Here is a 16689-nt window from a genome sequence, read left to right as displayed (position 1 = left end):
CTACTGGTTGTAATCCCGGTTGACATAAATAGGAGGCGGGTAGATGGGTGGAGAGTGAAGTGTCTTGTCGAACGCATCGGCCGGCCTAGGTTGCGGTGATGAAGGAGGCAGCAGCGGAGGTTGAGGGGCTCCCGCGGGTGCGCCTGGCGTCCCCCACGGACTTCGGGTCTGGACTGGATCATGGGAGTGAAATGTGTTCCGTTCAAGGTTTCGTTTCATTCTGGCTTCCGCCATCCTTCTTCTCTCCAAGGCCTTCGCCACTTCCTCCTCTGCTTTCTTCGCAGCACGAGCGCCTCTCTTGAACCACTTACGGAGAATAGCTTTCTCCGACAACAATATAATAAGGACCGTAGCCACCAGAAAGGAGAAGATACCGACAACGACAAGGGCGATCGCCCAAGGCGCCGCCCACAAAAAGCTGTAGGCAGCTCCAGTCCCGATAGCGATGGCAAGCAACACGAAGGCGCCGCCGACTAAACCTGGCTTCCATCGATCCCACGACTTGTTCTTGCTTTTGGTCCGTTTCTGGGCAAAGGAGATGAGCCTGATCGGCATCAGAGCTCCGGTTCTGCCGGCATCGGCGGGTTGATGCGGTTCGATAGCTAGGGGCTCCCCCTGTCGAGCGCTGAGCTCTGTGGATGGACTGTCTCCGGCAGGCGATGCAGCGATGTCAAGGAAACTGGTCGAGTTTGCCCTCGACTTTGCCGCAGCTTCTGCCGCTGCTTTCACCAACTTGACAAGAACGTTGGCAGTCACGTTAGCCAAGCCAATACGCGACGTCACGCAAGTCACAGCGGCTGAGGTGCTGGCAATGTAGACTTCGCGAAGTGCCCTCGTGGTGCCAACTTCCGCTTCTGAGGAAGCAACGCTCGCGGGCCCGTCTCCGAAAATCTGAGTTATGAGCGACTTCATCTTCAGAGCCACCTTTGCAATCAGCTTGGCCAAGACTTTAGATCGTCCGAAAAATCCAAGGATCGCTCCGGAGTTCCCCGAAGCTGCTGCGGCTGCAAGTACAGCAAGACCAATAACAGCTGCAAAACGCTCTACTTAAGCACAGCACGGACAGACGTGCATTCTGTTTGCTTGCCTCTTCGCTAATCATGTAGCAGATGCCACGCTTGCCTGGCAATGGTGTTAGAGATCCTCCAATTTGGTAGCTCACTCACCAACACGAACGGTGAAGTAGATTGACAATTTGCTCTGTAGCAGAACGTCCTCCAGCTCGGCATCAGCCTCAGATCCTGCTGCTGTATTCATATCAGCTTGGACAGCGTCAACCTGGCTTTGAGAGTTGTACTTTGCCTGCTGGATGACAGACTCAGCAACAGAATCGAGGGCGCGGCGAGCTTGCAGAAAACCTTTTAGGACGGCACAGTTGTGTGAGAGAGTATATCCGTTGCAGTGCTCTTGAGGGGGGTAGAAGGCAGTCAGAAACGCCCCAGCGAAGGCTTGGACTACTGCATCTCGGTGCTTCAGTTCGATGCTTTTGTTCCCCGCGGGAATGTGATATTTTGCATTGCGGCGCCTGCGCGTCAAGCATGGCTTCAAGTTGACCAAGGCAACAACCAACCCGGCGTACACCGGATCTGGGGCAGGGACTTGCTCCAGTAGAACGAGGTAGCGGGACGCGATCGCCTGTAAACACAAAGAGAAAAGGGTCCCCGAAGCACTACTGCAGCAGAGAATTTTCATACAAGTCAAATGAGCTTCGCCAGGTTTGTCAGGTGAGGACCTTACCTCACGGGCTTCGGTCGATTTTATTGTATCCTTGCGCGACTTCCGGGTATCTTTGTTGGCTCGTTCGCCAAGGGTCTGCAGGGTTCTCTTTACGCTACACGACTGGGTAGAGAGGGACGCCTGAAATCGAGAGACGTCTGAAGCTCCAATGGATGAAACGACGCGCCCCAGTGCCTCCGTCGGAGCTGCCGTTTTACCTGAGAGAAAATTCGCAAGGACTCCTAGACGAGGTGACGCGACAAGGTGACGCCATCGGCACCTGAGATATCCGGACTGCGGGCACGCTGCAGCGCAACTTCTTACCTCTTGGAATTAACGGATGTAGCACGTACAGGCTCAGCTGTCGTACAACCTCTGCAGACAGAGACATGTACAGCACCGTATATCGCCGTACGTAACGGGGCAGAGGAGTGCGTGGGCTCACGCGTAGAGTCAATTACGAGCCGCCCTTAAGGTCAGGTGTGCCGACGCCTCCCCGAACAGCATAGGATATGAAAACAGCAAAGCGGGGACGACGCATCTGGTAGAAGGCCACCTCAGACTCTCATGTCGCTATTGGGTCCCACTGCATGGAATCCAGGAGTCCGGCTCTCCCGTGAAGACAGAGCAGACGACGGGACGACGCGACCTGCAAACTCGCCCAAATAGCCTAGCATTCCCATCAGTGAAATGGCATACCCGGAACGGGATTCGGGCCAGGCCGCACGTAGAGCGCCGTCAATTTCGGAATCAGATCGGCGGCTGCTTGTTCGCAGATTTCAGCAAGAGTGGGTTTCTTCCTGAGACGCTGGCAGAAGCTCTTTGCTAAGCCATCCCACTTATTCACCGGTTTCCACTCTGCGCACGTGAGTAATTCTGCAGCACACACACACGGTATGGTCAAATATCACAAGAACGGTGCCGCTGGTATGCCAAAGCAACTAGCGACATGCCATTCTGGCCCAGTGCGTACTCGCCATCACCCAGCAAGCAGTCTACACGCACATTCAGGCCACCGCATAGCCACACCATTTGCCACGGCTCTGACTGAAATGAACAGCCAGAACAGAGGTCTCTATTTGTAACTCCATACCAATGAACCGGTTTGTAACTCCGCTTCAGATCGTACCTGACTGGTACTCTTTAGCATATCATGCGGTGTTAAAAGTAATCCCATCCAAAAATTATAGCTCGTAAAATACTGAAGATGACTCCGGTTATGAGATACAGATTGCAGTCGATTCCTTCTGCTGTGTTACCCTCACTTAGTTTAGAGTGATTCAGCGCGATCGGCAGTCCACGATTTATGAACATATTCGAGTAATCAACACGTTTGGTAAAAAGCCCGCAGCAAGTCACATCCTCGCGTGCTAGGCGAGCGAAAATTGGAGTGGCGTTATTCGCCTCCCAGAGGCCTCTGTGTGTCTTGCTTGGGTGAGTCCTAACCTTCGCCTTGGCCAGAAGCGAAATGGTGAAAGATGCGTGATGCTTCGTCATCGTTCGCGTCCCCATCGGTGGAAGATGGGGAGGAAGTCTGCGGCTGCGGCTGCACACAGAGAATCACCCTTCCAGTCAAATAAATCCACGAGTAGTAGACACAGTATTTCATCCTTCAGTGCGCATGCAAACTGACTGTCGAAGCGTGCATCTGTTGCAAAGCCTAAAGCAGACATCGGCATCCGCACGGGTAGTGATACTGGGCAGGGGTCGTCGTGGACGGCATGTGCATTGTCGCACCATCCGCGGCAGAACTCGCGCACGAGTGATGCTGGCGTGGAAATATGGGTGAGAAGACACGTGTGTCTACAGAAAGAGCTAGTTCCTCTCAAAGATGGCGCAGCATGGGCCTGCGGCCATCGCAGCCGGTCGGAGTCAATAGCCTCTCGATGTCGTGCGCGCATACAGCAGAACGCGACCTGCTGCCCTTGGCAGGGGCGCTGCTGAAAGCCCTTGTCTCCTCCAATTCAGGTTGGGGGGGGCCTTCGACTTCCCTTACTGCATCGCTAGCAATTGAAGCTTCCACCTGCTCAAATTCATTCGAAGGGGGGGACGATGCACCTGAGACCCCTGCCTGATCGGTCGGAGTCGACGCATCGTCAGCTTCTCTGTTGCTTGGGGTTTCCCCGCCTAGAGGAGCTGAAACAGATTCCCCTGTGAATGTGGCTGAATCTGTTGGGGTAGGCGCCTGGAGACCCAGCTGAAGAAGAGAAAATGGCTCGCTGTCGGTAGCAAGCTCTGTCACCTCAACTAGACGCCCTGAACACATGTACTCACGCACAATTATCCATTTGTCTAGAGCGTTGGGCCCGTGGATCTGCCCCTCGGTGCTATCTGTCTGAGTCGCCTCTCACTGAGCCTGTGAGCAGTATTCATTTTTCACTCTCACGCAGCCAGCCTCCTGGACTCCGCCAGTTATGTCGACGGCTGAAGCAGTAAAATAACCGAGTTTACAGACCCGAGCCAGTAAAAACCAACGGAAAACAAGCCGCCGACGGGATTCTGCTAAAAGGACCGCGTATATTGGAGCACTTCCGATAGGAGAGGAGCTGTTTGCTCTGCTGGCGTCATTTCCTCGCCACTGCGCGGCCATTCATCGCCCCCTCGCTGGCTCGCTCAGCGCTGAGGGCTCAGCGCTTAGGGCTCAGCCCCGTCATGACAACGACAACACTGTGGCGACGAAGTGGAAGGCAAGGTGCTGCAGACTTGGAGAAGCCGCGCCCAGGCAGATGCCACCTCGAAGCCCGAGGAGGCGCCCCGCCATTGGCAAGAGCGACGGGAGTCGCACTGTAACAACACATCTTTGGGACTCTGCTGTATGTTGCAGTGGACGAAAAGAAGGGTGGAACCGCCAGTAAAGGGGAATGCAGAAATTGGAGGAAGAGTGAAGTCAAGAGAAGGGCACCGCTGAAAGCTCACCGGAAGACACGAGTGAAGGGCTGGCTAACAGAGCCAAAAGCAGCGAGAAGAGGGGAAGGAGGGGCACCGCTGACGAGCGCTCCATTTTTGCTAGAAAGGCGCATCGCTGTTGAGCAGGAATAAATGTTCTCCACCTGCACGGAGGGCTTGAGTCAGCAGCTCCGAAGAAAGACATAAAGCACTCTGTGTCGCGACGTCGCACAACGGGCCCTAGCGAAACCGGGGCGGCGCGCCGTTGTGTCCAGGCCTGCGATGTCTACGCCTGAGAAACGCCGTCGGCGCTGCCGACTCAGGACAACAGACTTCTTGTCATGTGCTTCCCGAAAGATGGGGACAGCGAAACAGTATGTGAACCCTCTCTCTAACGATAGTTGTTGCTAGAAAAACTAACCCGGCAGCGCAGCTGCGTCAACTTCTTAACATACGCTTCACGAGGCCCGTGCTGCAGGCCCATCGCGACAAACCGCCCAAGTACCGTGCAGACTCCTGACCGCGCGACAGCGCCCAACGGCGCGGCAAGCTAGCCCTCCTCAAGCTGTCGTTGAGGAGACCCGCGACGACGACGACAGCCGTAACTGGCAAACACCGGGACCGGAGATAAAAGATTTTGATGCGACGCTCCGCAAGCAGAATACTCCTCGCCAACCAATCAGAGTTGCACACTCATAGTTGCAGAAGACATGGCAGTTGACGGAGCGAAGATGTCTTGAGGGACGGGTCCTCGATGTCCAAGCCCCAGTTGGGCAATGGGAGCATTTCAGCGTGCGTGGGGAGCGGATCATCGTAGAATGCCTTCGGGAGATTCAGCCGATGACTCGATGCTACCTTCACAAATGCACTTCCCAACGTATACACTGCGTGCAACACAGACACACCTTAGCGGATGCTGCGAGTCGCTGGTGGAGTGGCGAAGGTAGGGTAGACGCGTGCCTCGGAGGGGATCGGCACGTACATCATTCCGGGGTCCCCTCTCGAAGCAGGAGAACATTCGCCGGATGGGTTCCCCGAAAAAGTTCGGTGGGAGGGCAGGGCCAGTGGCTACTTCCATGAACTTCTTTTGAGTGACATCATTGAGAAACCGGATGCCCACTGCTGGAATAGCGGACACGTAGGAGTCGTCCCCGACGCGGGCGGAAACTCCACGTGTAACGCAGAAAAAATCAGTTAGCTCTTGTCTCGCAAGCTGTTGCTCTCTGAAGACCGCGAAACAGTTTTGCTGAAGGGCTAAACTTCGGCTTCCGGTGAGTCCAGGCTTCCTCCATCCAGTCGGCTAGCGTTGTCAGACGTTTCCTTGTTACACCTGTTAATGCACTCTATCATTAGCTCTCCTTCCTTAACACGTCTCAGGCACTCGGTCTTCATGACCCTCGCACCTCGTGTTTCTGGCGAAACAAACAATAGATCTCCCCGGGTGCTGCTGATGTTTCTTCAGGGCTCCTATGTGTCTTCCATTCCTTGTAGCTTCTTGCATCTCTAGCCCCCGTGAGATATACTGGGCATTATCTTGTCAAGCGTCCACCGAACACGCGCTCCCCCCCCGCCCCCCCCGCACGGCTGAAACAAACAGGGCTGCCAAACGAAGCATGTAACTTCCACTCAACGGCAAACAATACATGTTAGGCTGCGACGGTGGTCCGTCTGTTCTGCTGAGTCCACGACCTTGGGATACATTTGCGTTGGCGCCCAGGTGCGTACCGCGGTTCTAGTTAGCTACGTGAGAGCTTGCCCTCTGGCGCAAAGAAGCTTCTCTCAGATCTATCTTCCTATTAGACTTCTTGATACAGCGTACCGCTGCCCTCAGTCTCAAAGCCTGGCGGTGGTGCGGCGCGCCCGGCCTCTAGGCTCCGAGTAAGTTTGCGCACATACTCTGGGACTAATAGGGCAGGCTGGTCAGGCGCGCTTTTTTAAAGGACACTGGCGATATCAGACGTCGCCCCGCGAAACGTCATACGTGGAGCTTATGGAGGAGAAGTGCTCTTTCATAAACAATACAGCGCGTCTCCGCATTTGCACTGAGATCGTGCAGTGATTGGAATTAGGTGTGGTGAACGCACATCAAACAATTACGAAAAATTCAAAAAACAGATGGAAACTGGAGTGACGCACCTGCCACTGAGCAAGCAGCACTGCCCTTCATACTGCACCCGTAGTGTCGATCACGATGTGTCTATAAATGATACCAGAAGTGCCTGTGCATGTGAGCATGCGTATGTCGCTCTTGGCGGCCTGCGCGGTAGCTTCGATATCGTTACCTTCAGCCTATCATGCCTTCATCATCGCTCTCATCGCCGCTTGAGCTGTCCCAGCTGTCCGTGTCGCTTTGAAAGCCGTAATTCACATTGCCGGTGGGACTGGGGCTCCGCGACCGTCTCCTTGAAGGACGCCGTGACGAAACACCCGTCGCCAGACCGGCAGACGGACCCGCAACAGTCAGCTTGTCTGATAGCGGGGTTGGATAATGAGTATTAGCGGCATTAGGGGCGGGAGCTGGGCTTGGCGGCGGGTTTGGCGGCGGGCTTGGAGGCAGGTTTGGTGGCGGGTTTGGAGGCGGGCTTGGCGGCCTGTTACGGTTCTCTCGCGTTATTTGCTCAGACACCGCGTCGCTGAGTTCCTTTTGCTCCAACCTGTGCTGGTGAATCCTTCTCTCGGTCTGGTCAATCTCCTCGCTGGCTTGAGTCGTCGCAGTGATCAAAAGAGATTGCTTGATAATGACCGAAGTGAAAGTTGCAAACAGGATGAAACCGAAAAGACCCGTGACGAGGAAGATGACGAACAGCGGGTGAATAAACGGCACTGCAAATGATCCAATTACAGTAGTTGCTAAGGCGAAGCCAGCAAAGGCGAGCAGAAAGTGCATTTTTCTGCGCTTCTTCCATCCACGACCACCCACCGAATCAGAGGCACCTGGAGTCTGCAACAACGACAGGCCGTCGTGAGGCTTCACCCAGCGTCCAGTTGCATCCTCTTCTGAAGCTATCAAGCTGGTGATCTGAGTAGAGTCGGAACCGGACACCGGCGAGTGGAAGTCAGCGCTCTCCAGGAAGCTAGTCTGCTGAGTGGGCTTCATTTCCTTCGCAATTCTTCTCGCAATAGCAAGCATAAGGTTCTCCAAGCCCTTGTTCGCCACTGCGCAACGACCTGTACCTCCCAGCCAGGCGGAGTTGGCATTCTCGAGTGCGTACACCATCGGTCTGGCGTCGGAAAGAGCTTTCGCAGTCTCGAGGTTCTGCTTCTCAAAAGGAAACACCCATTTTTTTACCTTCGCAACGATCACGGCAAGAATTTTGGCAATTTTTTTTGATTTTGCCATTGCGAGAATGAATTTGACCGTCTTCTTTTTGCCAGATAAAGCTGCGCACATAGCAGGCATAGACAAACTGCCCACCGGCTAACGCGTTACATACTCGCGCTGTCATGGGTGGACTCACTAAGAAACATGCCAGTTCGCTAAAAAAGTCGTCACGCGACGCAAAGCCACACTCTGCGCCCGATCGGCCTCTCAGCCTTTGCAGTTCATGTCACAAAGCTACGATGCGTCGCCAGCGTTTTGGATGAACGAAGATGAGGAAATCCGGGGCTAGATGCGGAAGCATTGGCCAGTGGCAAAAAAATGCGGCTTCCCTCTTCCAGCGTACCTATCAAGACAGTTTCGGCAATGGAAACTTCGACCTGCATCTGGGTAGCCGAAATCTCGTCATCGGTGATGCTGGTCCGCAACTTGGCGACTGTCTCGTCCAGCGTGCCAATAGCCTTCTGCTCCGACGGCGTGCCCAGCACACGGCCCAACGCGACGATGGCCTGCGACACGGCCAAGTAGCTTATCAGCATCTGGCAGACAGGCTCGGTTGACTGCCTGGAGCAACGAGTCTGTTGTGGAATGTACATGCGCGCGACCGCAAATCCAAACGCCCGATACATGATTTCCTTCTTCGACTGCTTTCCAGGCGGTTTTGGCCCAGAGGCCTTGTTGCATTTGGAAAAGTCGACGAGCTCTGTCCAGAGGCCAAGGGCCATGCTGCTGGCCACCGGGGCAAATACAGTGCTGTACAGGGTTCGCCTTGCCGCCACCTGAGAAAATCCGTAGCTCAGATCCGATGAATAATGACACGGTGACGCTTCTGCACTGCATCTAGTCAGGTCCTTTGGCGTTGGAGGTGTTACCACCTGTAGGGTCCCCATTTCTCCCGCGCACAGTGTCATCCCCTAGTTAGGCCCCGCCGCGGCTGCACACAGGAACTCGACGCCTCGTGTCACAGTTAGGGTTACACTGTGGTACTCTCCGCCTCAGTCAACACTGCAGTTGGACTAAGCCTGCAGGTGCCTGTCAGTAATCCGCAACGGCAAAGACGCTCGTCAGCACGAGAGGCTTCATCTGCACAAGGCACTGCCGTCTCTATCGGTATGACCTTACAAGCTTGACGGCTTCGATCTGCACGGGTGTCTTTGCCTTCGCCTTCATTTGGATCGATTCGGTCATCAGAATGTGGGCCCCTTGTAGGAAAGGGCAGCTTTCCGTGGGAAGACCGTGCAGTTCTTCATAGACTGGAGTCCACGGATCAGCAGCTGTGGACTTGACAAATGCCGTAATCGCTCCCAAATCGGGTTCGCTCGTTCCTGCAGACGCATCAATCAGCAGAAAGGCTTGGCGGCAGATTGGAGCAAGTCACAGGCGCTTGAATAGATCGCGGTGATGCCAGCGGAATAAGCCGCCTCAGGAGGCTGCTCTTATCGCTCGCGGACTTAAACAGTCCAGACGTGCCGGTGGCTGCTCTGGTTTTATTGCGTATTTCACTGCATATGACTATTTCCAGCTCAGTAGGATGCCATGGAGGACAACAGTCCGAACCTCCCCGAGGAGGAGGTCCTCTGGTAACTGCATATGTGTGACGGGGGACCTAGACTCCTTGGCCAGCGCCCTGCTCAGATTTCCGGCAGTGCACCTGTAGGGCCCTCGTCTCCTCACCAGCTGCAAAGTACGGGTGTTCAGGGAGGGTCTGCATCTTCTCGAACAGTGCTGCAGCACACGACAGATGTGTCGACGTCATAAGATAGCGTACACGCTGGCGATACAGTTGGCCTAGTTTCGCTCTCTGGCGACACAAACAGACTGCTTCTGTACCAGACGATCCTACGTGCCACATAAGCTGAGTCCCTTCGCCAAGGCGAGGCGGTCGCGAGCGGCGACCTCGCCCCCCGCCCCCCCCCACCCGCCCCGCCCTGCAGCACGTACATAAAAACTACAAAGGGGTCCTCTCGCCTCAAAAGCAGGAAACTGCACCATCGTGGAAAGAAGCCGCAAACGGTTAGTTACCTGGAAACGGCTGAGGGCCAAGACCTTCCGATGCAGAACTCACGGTACGCAGGAGCTCAGCCGAGACACGGGAGCAAAGGCGCTGGAGTGCCTGGTTCTTGTCAAAGCCCCTGCAGAAGTTCTGGGCGACTTTGAATCGTTTTTCTTCGTCACGAAGTGTCACACATGTTACAGCGTCTGATAAAGGAGTGAGAAACAGAACAAGACACGGCGAGGATTACGGGCGTTGCTCTATATCAGTGGAGTACAGTTCGACATGATCAGTGAGGTCAGCAATCCTGAAGCATCTGAAGGCCGAGCGCTCAGCAAGGAAGATATTCTGAGTGCTGTCAAAGCTTTGCTAGCACACGGCTAGGGGCTTCCCCCCATAAAAGAGGATCCACTTACAGTCTGCGCTTCCTTCGCGGAAAAATTGATACACATCTTTGCCTGCGGTCGCGATGGCTTGCGGTTCCTCCTGAGGTGAGCATACACGGAGAGCATCGACAAAGCGGTGTCCTCAGTTCTGCGATGCTCATATGCGGTGTACCACCGTAAACTTAATGTCATCAGTCGGGCGTTTGTCTGACTCTCGCCCTCGCCGCTCCTCGCCAGTAGAAATGGACAGTTGATCAATTCCTCTTGAAGTATTGTCTGGAACGAATTCTTTCGGCTTGCCTGCAGTCGAGTATGAGGTTGGGTTGCTCTGCTCGTTGTGTCCTTCATCACCAGTTTCCCGGGTCCTCCTGTGCATCTACCAAGCGTTATACAACGAACTACGACTGCATCACCAGCAAGACTGCAGCCTAACGTGACGGCAGGCCACTCTAGGCAGTCTCAATGTTGTAGAAAGCACGCTACGCTCGGCAGAGCGGATGAGCCGAGCGCTTACTGAGCGCATACCTCAATTGTTATCTGGTCCGCATCTGCAGTAACCGAGGGGTTAGGCGGGGGTGGAGGAGAGGTTGGCGCATGGGTGTTGCTGGAGTCCCCCGTGATGCGGGTGAGATCGGCGTGTCCTTGACGCAGAAACAGCGTGGGAGCATACAAGGCCCGCTGTGGAGCCCCTCCGGAGTATCAAACTTACAAAGCCTGATCATGTTCCCTGAACCAGCAGCTCTGAGCTAAAACAAGCGACTTCCCGTGTGCCTGGAGTTCGCTTTGCACAGGCGGCGCCAACATATGACCGTCCAGCGCGGAGCAACGACAGCTGGCGAACACAGTGTGTGCACCGCGGGTCAATCGCGAGGCATTCACTGTGCAAAACCCCATGTCTGCATTGAGGAATTAAGAATAGTAGAGAACCGGAAGGCCTGCTGCTCTGCACAACTGCACTCCAGACCCTACATGAAGGCACGTCAGAACGATGGCGTCAGCGAACCGCGGCAAGACTTGGGGGGTCGGTTTCAAATACGACTCTGATATCTGCCAGTGAAGAGGGGATGGACTCACACAGGCTGAGAGAGAAAAGCCAGGATATAAGCTTATTCGTAATTCGGCTGGCTCAAACTCATGCTGTGGGCAACTGATGACTCCTTATTCCCGCTGACTTACCATCGGGGGTACCTGCCGCTGTAGAAAGAAGAGGGATGACCAGTAAAAGGGAAAAAAGCCACATTGTGGTGGCCAGGGCCGCTTGAGCCCGACTCATTGTGAAAGAAACTTCGCGTCACTGATGTACAGTTTCTGTCTAAAAAAGAAGCATGCCTCGTGGCGGTTCGAGGTTCTCCAGGTTTCGCGTCGCGCCTCGCCGTCGTCCTGTTGCGGCTCTTAGCCCGGCTATCCGGGCTCCATTTAATCACTCCCGGCACTGCCACCGAGACTTGGCGCCTCTGGTAGAAAACAGTATAGAACCAGAAAGAAGCACATGCCGCCAACGGAAATTTTTGCGACGTGCCGGTCAAGCAGGCTGACGCTTTCCGTGGAAGGTGCTAGACAGCGCCCACGGAAGCCCCCGCGGCTGGTGCTCGACTCTTACACGGGGAATGCGCAGCCTTTCGCCGTGTCTTCTGCGGCAGACACGCGCGCGCCCCTGGGCTACACGCGCCGGAAACAGCGGGCCGCGCCGGTAGATCATGCCTGTGCAGGCTTTTCCGCCACAACATAAAGTACAGAAATGTGTGAAGGTGCGTCATCCACTCGGTTCCTGACAAGCCTGCACAACAAATCCTTTCTCGCAGCAAGGGAACCTCGTGGGGATGTGCCGTCCCTAACGGATTTGCTACTACAGAGGGGAATTCATTCGCGAAGGCAAGTCTAAACCCCTGCATCACCGCGGCGCTACCTCGTGAGGGAGGCACCTCCTTTGTGCCCCCCCCCCCCCCCCCCCCCCCCCCCCCTCATACCCATTTCCTGTCGTCAGCTGGCAACAACGGTCTTGTTTGGCACACTTGCCCGCAGAGCCGCCGATTCTTTCTGAAAAAGTAAGCTTGCTCAAGGCCATCTTGGCCATTTCTCTTTGCCCTCTCAAGTCAAACCCGCGTCGTAGTTGCCCCGACGGAGGTGCGCCAGGCCATGACCACTGACGTGCTACCTATTCGCAAAGCGCCTGCTGGAACTGCCCACTCGCAGAAGAGTTCGTTGTAGCGATTGAAGTAGGGTATTGAAGTACCATAACGAGGATCTTGCCTCGCGCCACCCGGATAGATGTCGGTGCCGTCAGCTTCGTTTCGTAGTCCGGGGCTCCTTTCTAGTGTAGCACCGATGTTTCGCCTCTAGCACGAATGCTGCGCTGGGTCGGTAAATTTTGGTTAGCACTGCTTCGGCAAGACGACAGAGGTGGCGCTGGCGTGTTACTCGTAGGGGCATCTTTATGAGGTTGACCCGTGCGCAAAGGTAATGCGGCAGAAATCGCCAGACTACTGTCAGGAGCTTGTACAGAGTCACTAACGAATTACTAAAGCAATGCACGTTGAGGTAGCTTCCCAGGCGTGGCGCAGCCGCAGCTTACAGTGTCGAGTCTAATTCGAGCTAATGGTATTTAATACAGCATTAATCCAAAATTTCACGTTTTTGACAAGATACTTCTGCCTTGGCATAACTCCACAGTTCCCAAAATGCACTCATCGAAACAGCAGTGAGGGCGCGTGAAATCTGAATCACTCGTTCTCGCCTTGCAGCGCGATCATATCAACAACTCTGCCCACAAAAAATACGTCATCATCTCTACGAGAAACTGCGGACCTCGCTGCCCTCCCGTCCCTCATTTGCCGAAGCCGTCGAATCTGGAACAAGAATGAACGGTCAACGTTGATTGTCTTCCTTTCTCGAATGACGGGGATGGACGTGCAGGCGATGCTAGCCGCTGCGCCAGCGGCCGCCTCCGTTCCAGTTTCGTCGATCTCAACGATGCACTGATGAAACACGCCGCTTACAGACATGTTTCTACTCCCGTTTATACCGGACAAATCCGCGTTCGAGCTACAGAAGTCTTTCAGCCCCAGCGTTTTGAGTATCGGTAGCAGGCTCATCGTTTCGCCGCCTAGTTTAAAGTAGGGAAGTCTGACTTTAAGTTCTACGTCTCGAAGCTCAGTGCTCGAAGTCTCATCCATCTCCTGCAGCAAATCACTGAGAAGGTCTGGATTATCATGCCATATTTCCTCAAGCTTTACCAAGTCGGCGGGAGCGTCAGGCATGAAGAAAACCATGGAACATCGGTGATCGATATATGGCACCTCCAACACAGTAGCTCCGAAACCCGGGCGGGTTGTGTGCTTGAACCGGTAGCAGAAAACGTTATTGCAGACCTGCGTCGCTCTGTGCAGAAATCAGCACATCAGGGCGTATCCGCGCAATTCCTAGAGCCACCAAATCCTGCCGCGGTAAAGCAGCTGGAGTCAATTTCGTGTACGACTTCCTATGCAAGTGGAGGGTTACGCTGTGGGAAGATAGCTGTGCGCCTTGCATCCCCTCTGTCGGCCGCAGATGGAGACGCGTCCGCCGCCTGCTCAGTCAGCCGTATCGCAGGAGGCGGCTGCCATTGTCTACCTCCTCCGCAGTCTGTCTCAGGGAATATCTTCACTATCGGCTACCATTCGCAGCTCTAGCCGCGACGAACACAGCGGCGCCTTCCGGCCCCGCCCCCTCCCGAGCTCGGGCACTCCTATCGCATAAGACTAGACAGCAAGGAAGGGATCGCGGAAGGCGCGAAGAATGCTCTTGCCGCCTGCGGAACGTAAAAGGACGGCAAGCGAGGCGACTTTTCCAACGCGCGCGAAGCGCGGCAGGCTTACTCCATGAATCTGATTCCCTCTTGGAAAACAGTGGCCCCGGAGGGGTCCTGTCTGTAAAACTTCGACGGCCCATGTCCCTCGCACGGCGAGAACGGTTTCAACCACTCGCCTTTGAAGTAGAGTGCGCCGACGAGGAGAAGGGCCGTTTCAGAGGTGACGGATGCCGGCGGAAGGATATCAGTTATCTTTCCGCCCGTTACAGCTGCTACCCATTCGTTTATTTTCCGTCGCTCATCCTCGCACTTCGTCTGGAAGTCGGCTGAAAGCGCCTCGGCGTTCAAATTCTCTTCAACAGTTCCTCGAAACCCGTCAAACGCCGACACGGAGTGTTCGATCAGCTCCTTCGACGCGTAGAGGCGATGCGCGCTCTCGACGATGACGGAAGACACATCCGACTTGTCTCTAACCTCCTCCTGCCGAAAAGTGATTTGAAAGCCGACAGCAACGCACGCTGCCAGCAGGGAGTGGAAAACCGCTACTCAGGAGAACAGACGCAATCTGAGAGGCACCGGGCAGCCGTGCCGCGAAGCAGTGAAGGCGCGCAGCAGCCGCGCGGCTAGTGTAGGGCATGCTACTAGGCATCAGAAACTGGAAGATCCCGCGACATCCTAGCACACTGCGGCGTGTGTGTTGTTTCCATGCAAGGATACTCGAGAAATGCATCTGCTCACAGCGCCAAGAACCTTCAGCTGGTTTTGTCTGCAGTACTTTGAGGACGAGCACCCATCCTCAATGTGTTGCCAGCAAGGCTACCGCGTCCCCCCCCCCCCCCCCCCCCGGTGTTGTATGCAACACCCAGTGGAGGGCCGGAGCTCGGTAAAACCGCCTCCTAGCGAAAAATGCCAAGCACGTAATTGAGTACGGATGCATCCACGTGGGGACGAGACAGCCCCCCGTGTGGTGCCCACTGGCGGAAAGGCGCCTGCTGTACGGTGTCAGCATTCCTTACTTTTCGATCGGCTGCAGGGATAGCGTCTCGCAGGCATTTTGCCGCGTCGTCAGGCGAACGACCTTGAAAGTACACGTCCTTGAGCTGGTCCTGCGTCGTTCCCCTGGCGCCAAAATAGAGAATAGAGAGGAGCGCGCTGATTGAGTATGGAGAGAACGCGAAATTGTAGTCGTCATCCGGGTCCTCGCGCCATGCGGAGACTAGGATGCAGTACAGCCTAACCAAAGTGCTTGAGGAAGTTGCAGTCATTGAGGCGACCCACGGCAAAACCAAGAGCGGATCTTCGCTTGACTCGCCCAGCGAGGCGACGGCGGGCTGGTCTGGATATATAGAGATGAACACGTGCGTTGGATGGAAGTCCGAGTCGAAAATCCGGAGTGCCAGCGCATGAGCCAGTCTCTCTTCTGAGGAGGAGGTACGCGAAGACAAAGCCGGTAAGGGCTTCGTTTAGGGATTTCCTGGTGTCACGGAGTGGCGCGCCCCAACTCGACGGCGAAAGTCGGCTTTACACCGCATGTTCTGAATATCTTGCAGTACCCGCCTGCGATCGAGTCATTCGGATGGGTCGTCGCACTCTTGCTAGCTCGCACACGGATTAAAAGGGTTTGCATTCAGGGAGAAAGAAATGACTGGAGTTTTAGAGCGTTTTTGCAACAGCTAGCTGTCAGGTCCCGCGCTTGGAACTCGGGGAGAGGGGAAGAGAAAAACTTCGCTTCAGGGCTTGCATCGACAATTGCATGCTAGAGCTTGTAAACGGTTTGCATGTGACGGGCGTCGTCGGCAGGGGCGCCCTAGTTGAGTGGCCAAGAAGCTGTTGACCTGCCAGCCGCTGAGCCGTGCGGAATACTGAGCAGCGATCACTTTGAAAGGAAGACTCGCGTGTTTTTGCTGCATAGGCGTAAGCCCGTCAGGTGGTGTCGCCTGCTCACAATCGTATTCGCGAAGCATCTGTTCGTCACTGTTAGAAGGTCGCGACGCTGCTCGGTTCAGCAGAAAGATACGGTTTCTGGTGTCTGGCACACCCAGTTCGCACCTTTATTCGAGCAAGCTTCATGAAAAGCCTCTGTCTAAGGATACTGCCCCGACTATATCACCCAGCCTTTGTGCGCGTAAGGGGTGGCGGCTGGTCAGTGGAAGGTTTACGATCTCCGCGATGTCACAATTTCCTACGTCAGTGACTTGTTTATTAGTGAATGGACGACGAGCGCGACGCCAGCTCGTCTGACTGCAGCTCTAGGCTTACTGCGTTAGGTACGTGCGCCGAAAAAGCAATTGCGGTGAAGGAGCTCACATATTGCAGGCCGAAGTAGAACGTAACTTCCTCCACATGTGCAGAGTTCGTTGCCCGACGCACTGGACATCCTTCTAGTCCCATATAACTGTGTAACGATTCACGAAGCTCTATCTTCATATCTGTCTTCTTCTCCGAGTTCACCTTGCTCCGGATGGTGTTCCTCAAAGGTAGTCCAGCTCACCTCAGCCCCTCTAAACTAGAAATCACAGGTCTCCGTACTACTCCCTCTGCCATGCCTCCCATCGTAATAGGAAGTGTAGATTTCAGGACGATGCGCCCCCCCTGTTACGTT

At 55.0% G+C, this 16689-nt stretch overlaps 3 protein-coding genes across 3 annotated transcripts; all 3 read right to left on the bottom strand.

The window, feature by feature from the left end:
* BESB_038940 (uncharacterized protein) lies at positions 1-3364 on the bottom strand (the record flags this gene model as incomplete). Its single annotated transcript, XM_029362480.1, has 7 exons — positions 1-1004; positions 1167-1635; positions 1738-1934; positions 2041-2091; positions 2416-2592; positions 3163-3262; positions 3350-3364. The coding sequence occupies 7 exons, from the start codon at positions 3362-3364 to the stop codon at positions 1-3; spliced, it is 2013 nt and encodes a 670-aa protein (XP_029221445.1).
* A 3522-nt stretch (positions 3365-6886) lies between these two features.
* On the bottom strand, positions 6887-11573 carry BESB_038930 (uncharacterized protein; the record flags this gene model as incomplete). Its single annotated transcript, XM_029362479.1, has 8 exons — positions 6887-7983; positions 8268-8700; positions 9044-9246; positions 9596-9646; positions 9944-10120; positions 10331-10400; positions 10826-10941; positions 11477-11573. The coding sequence occupies 8 exons, from the start codon at positions 11571-11573 to the stop codon at positions 6887-6889; spliced, it is 2244 nt and encodes a 747-aa protein (XP_029221444.1).
* A 1447-nt stretch (positions 11574-13020) lies between these two features.
* On the bottom strand, positions 13021-15352 carry BESB_038920 (protease inhibitor PI1; the record flags this gene model as incomplete). Its single annotated transcript, XM_029362478.1, has 3 exons — positions 13021-13678; positions 14155-14567; positions 15104-15352. 3 exons carry the CDS (start codon positions 15350-15352, stop codon positions 13021-13023), a joined length of 1320 nt encoding a protein of 439 aa, XP_029221443.1.
* Between the last annotated feature and the right edge of the window lie 1337 nt (positions 15353-16689).

This window comes from Besnoitia besnoiti, chromosome II (genome assembly GCF_002563875.1).
Source record: "Besnoitia besnoiti strain Bb-Ger1 chromosome II, whole genome shotgun sequence".
NCBI lineage: Eukaryota > Apicomplexa > Conoidasida > Eucoccidiorida > Sarcocystidae > Besnoitia > Besnoitia besnoiti.
This window is presented reverse-complemented; position numbering and strand designations above follow the sequence as displayed.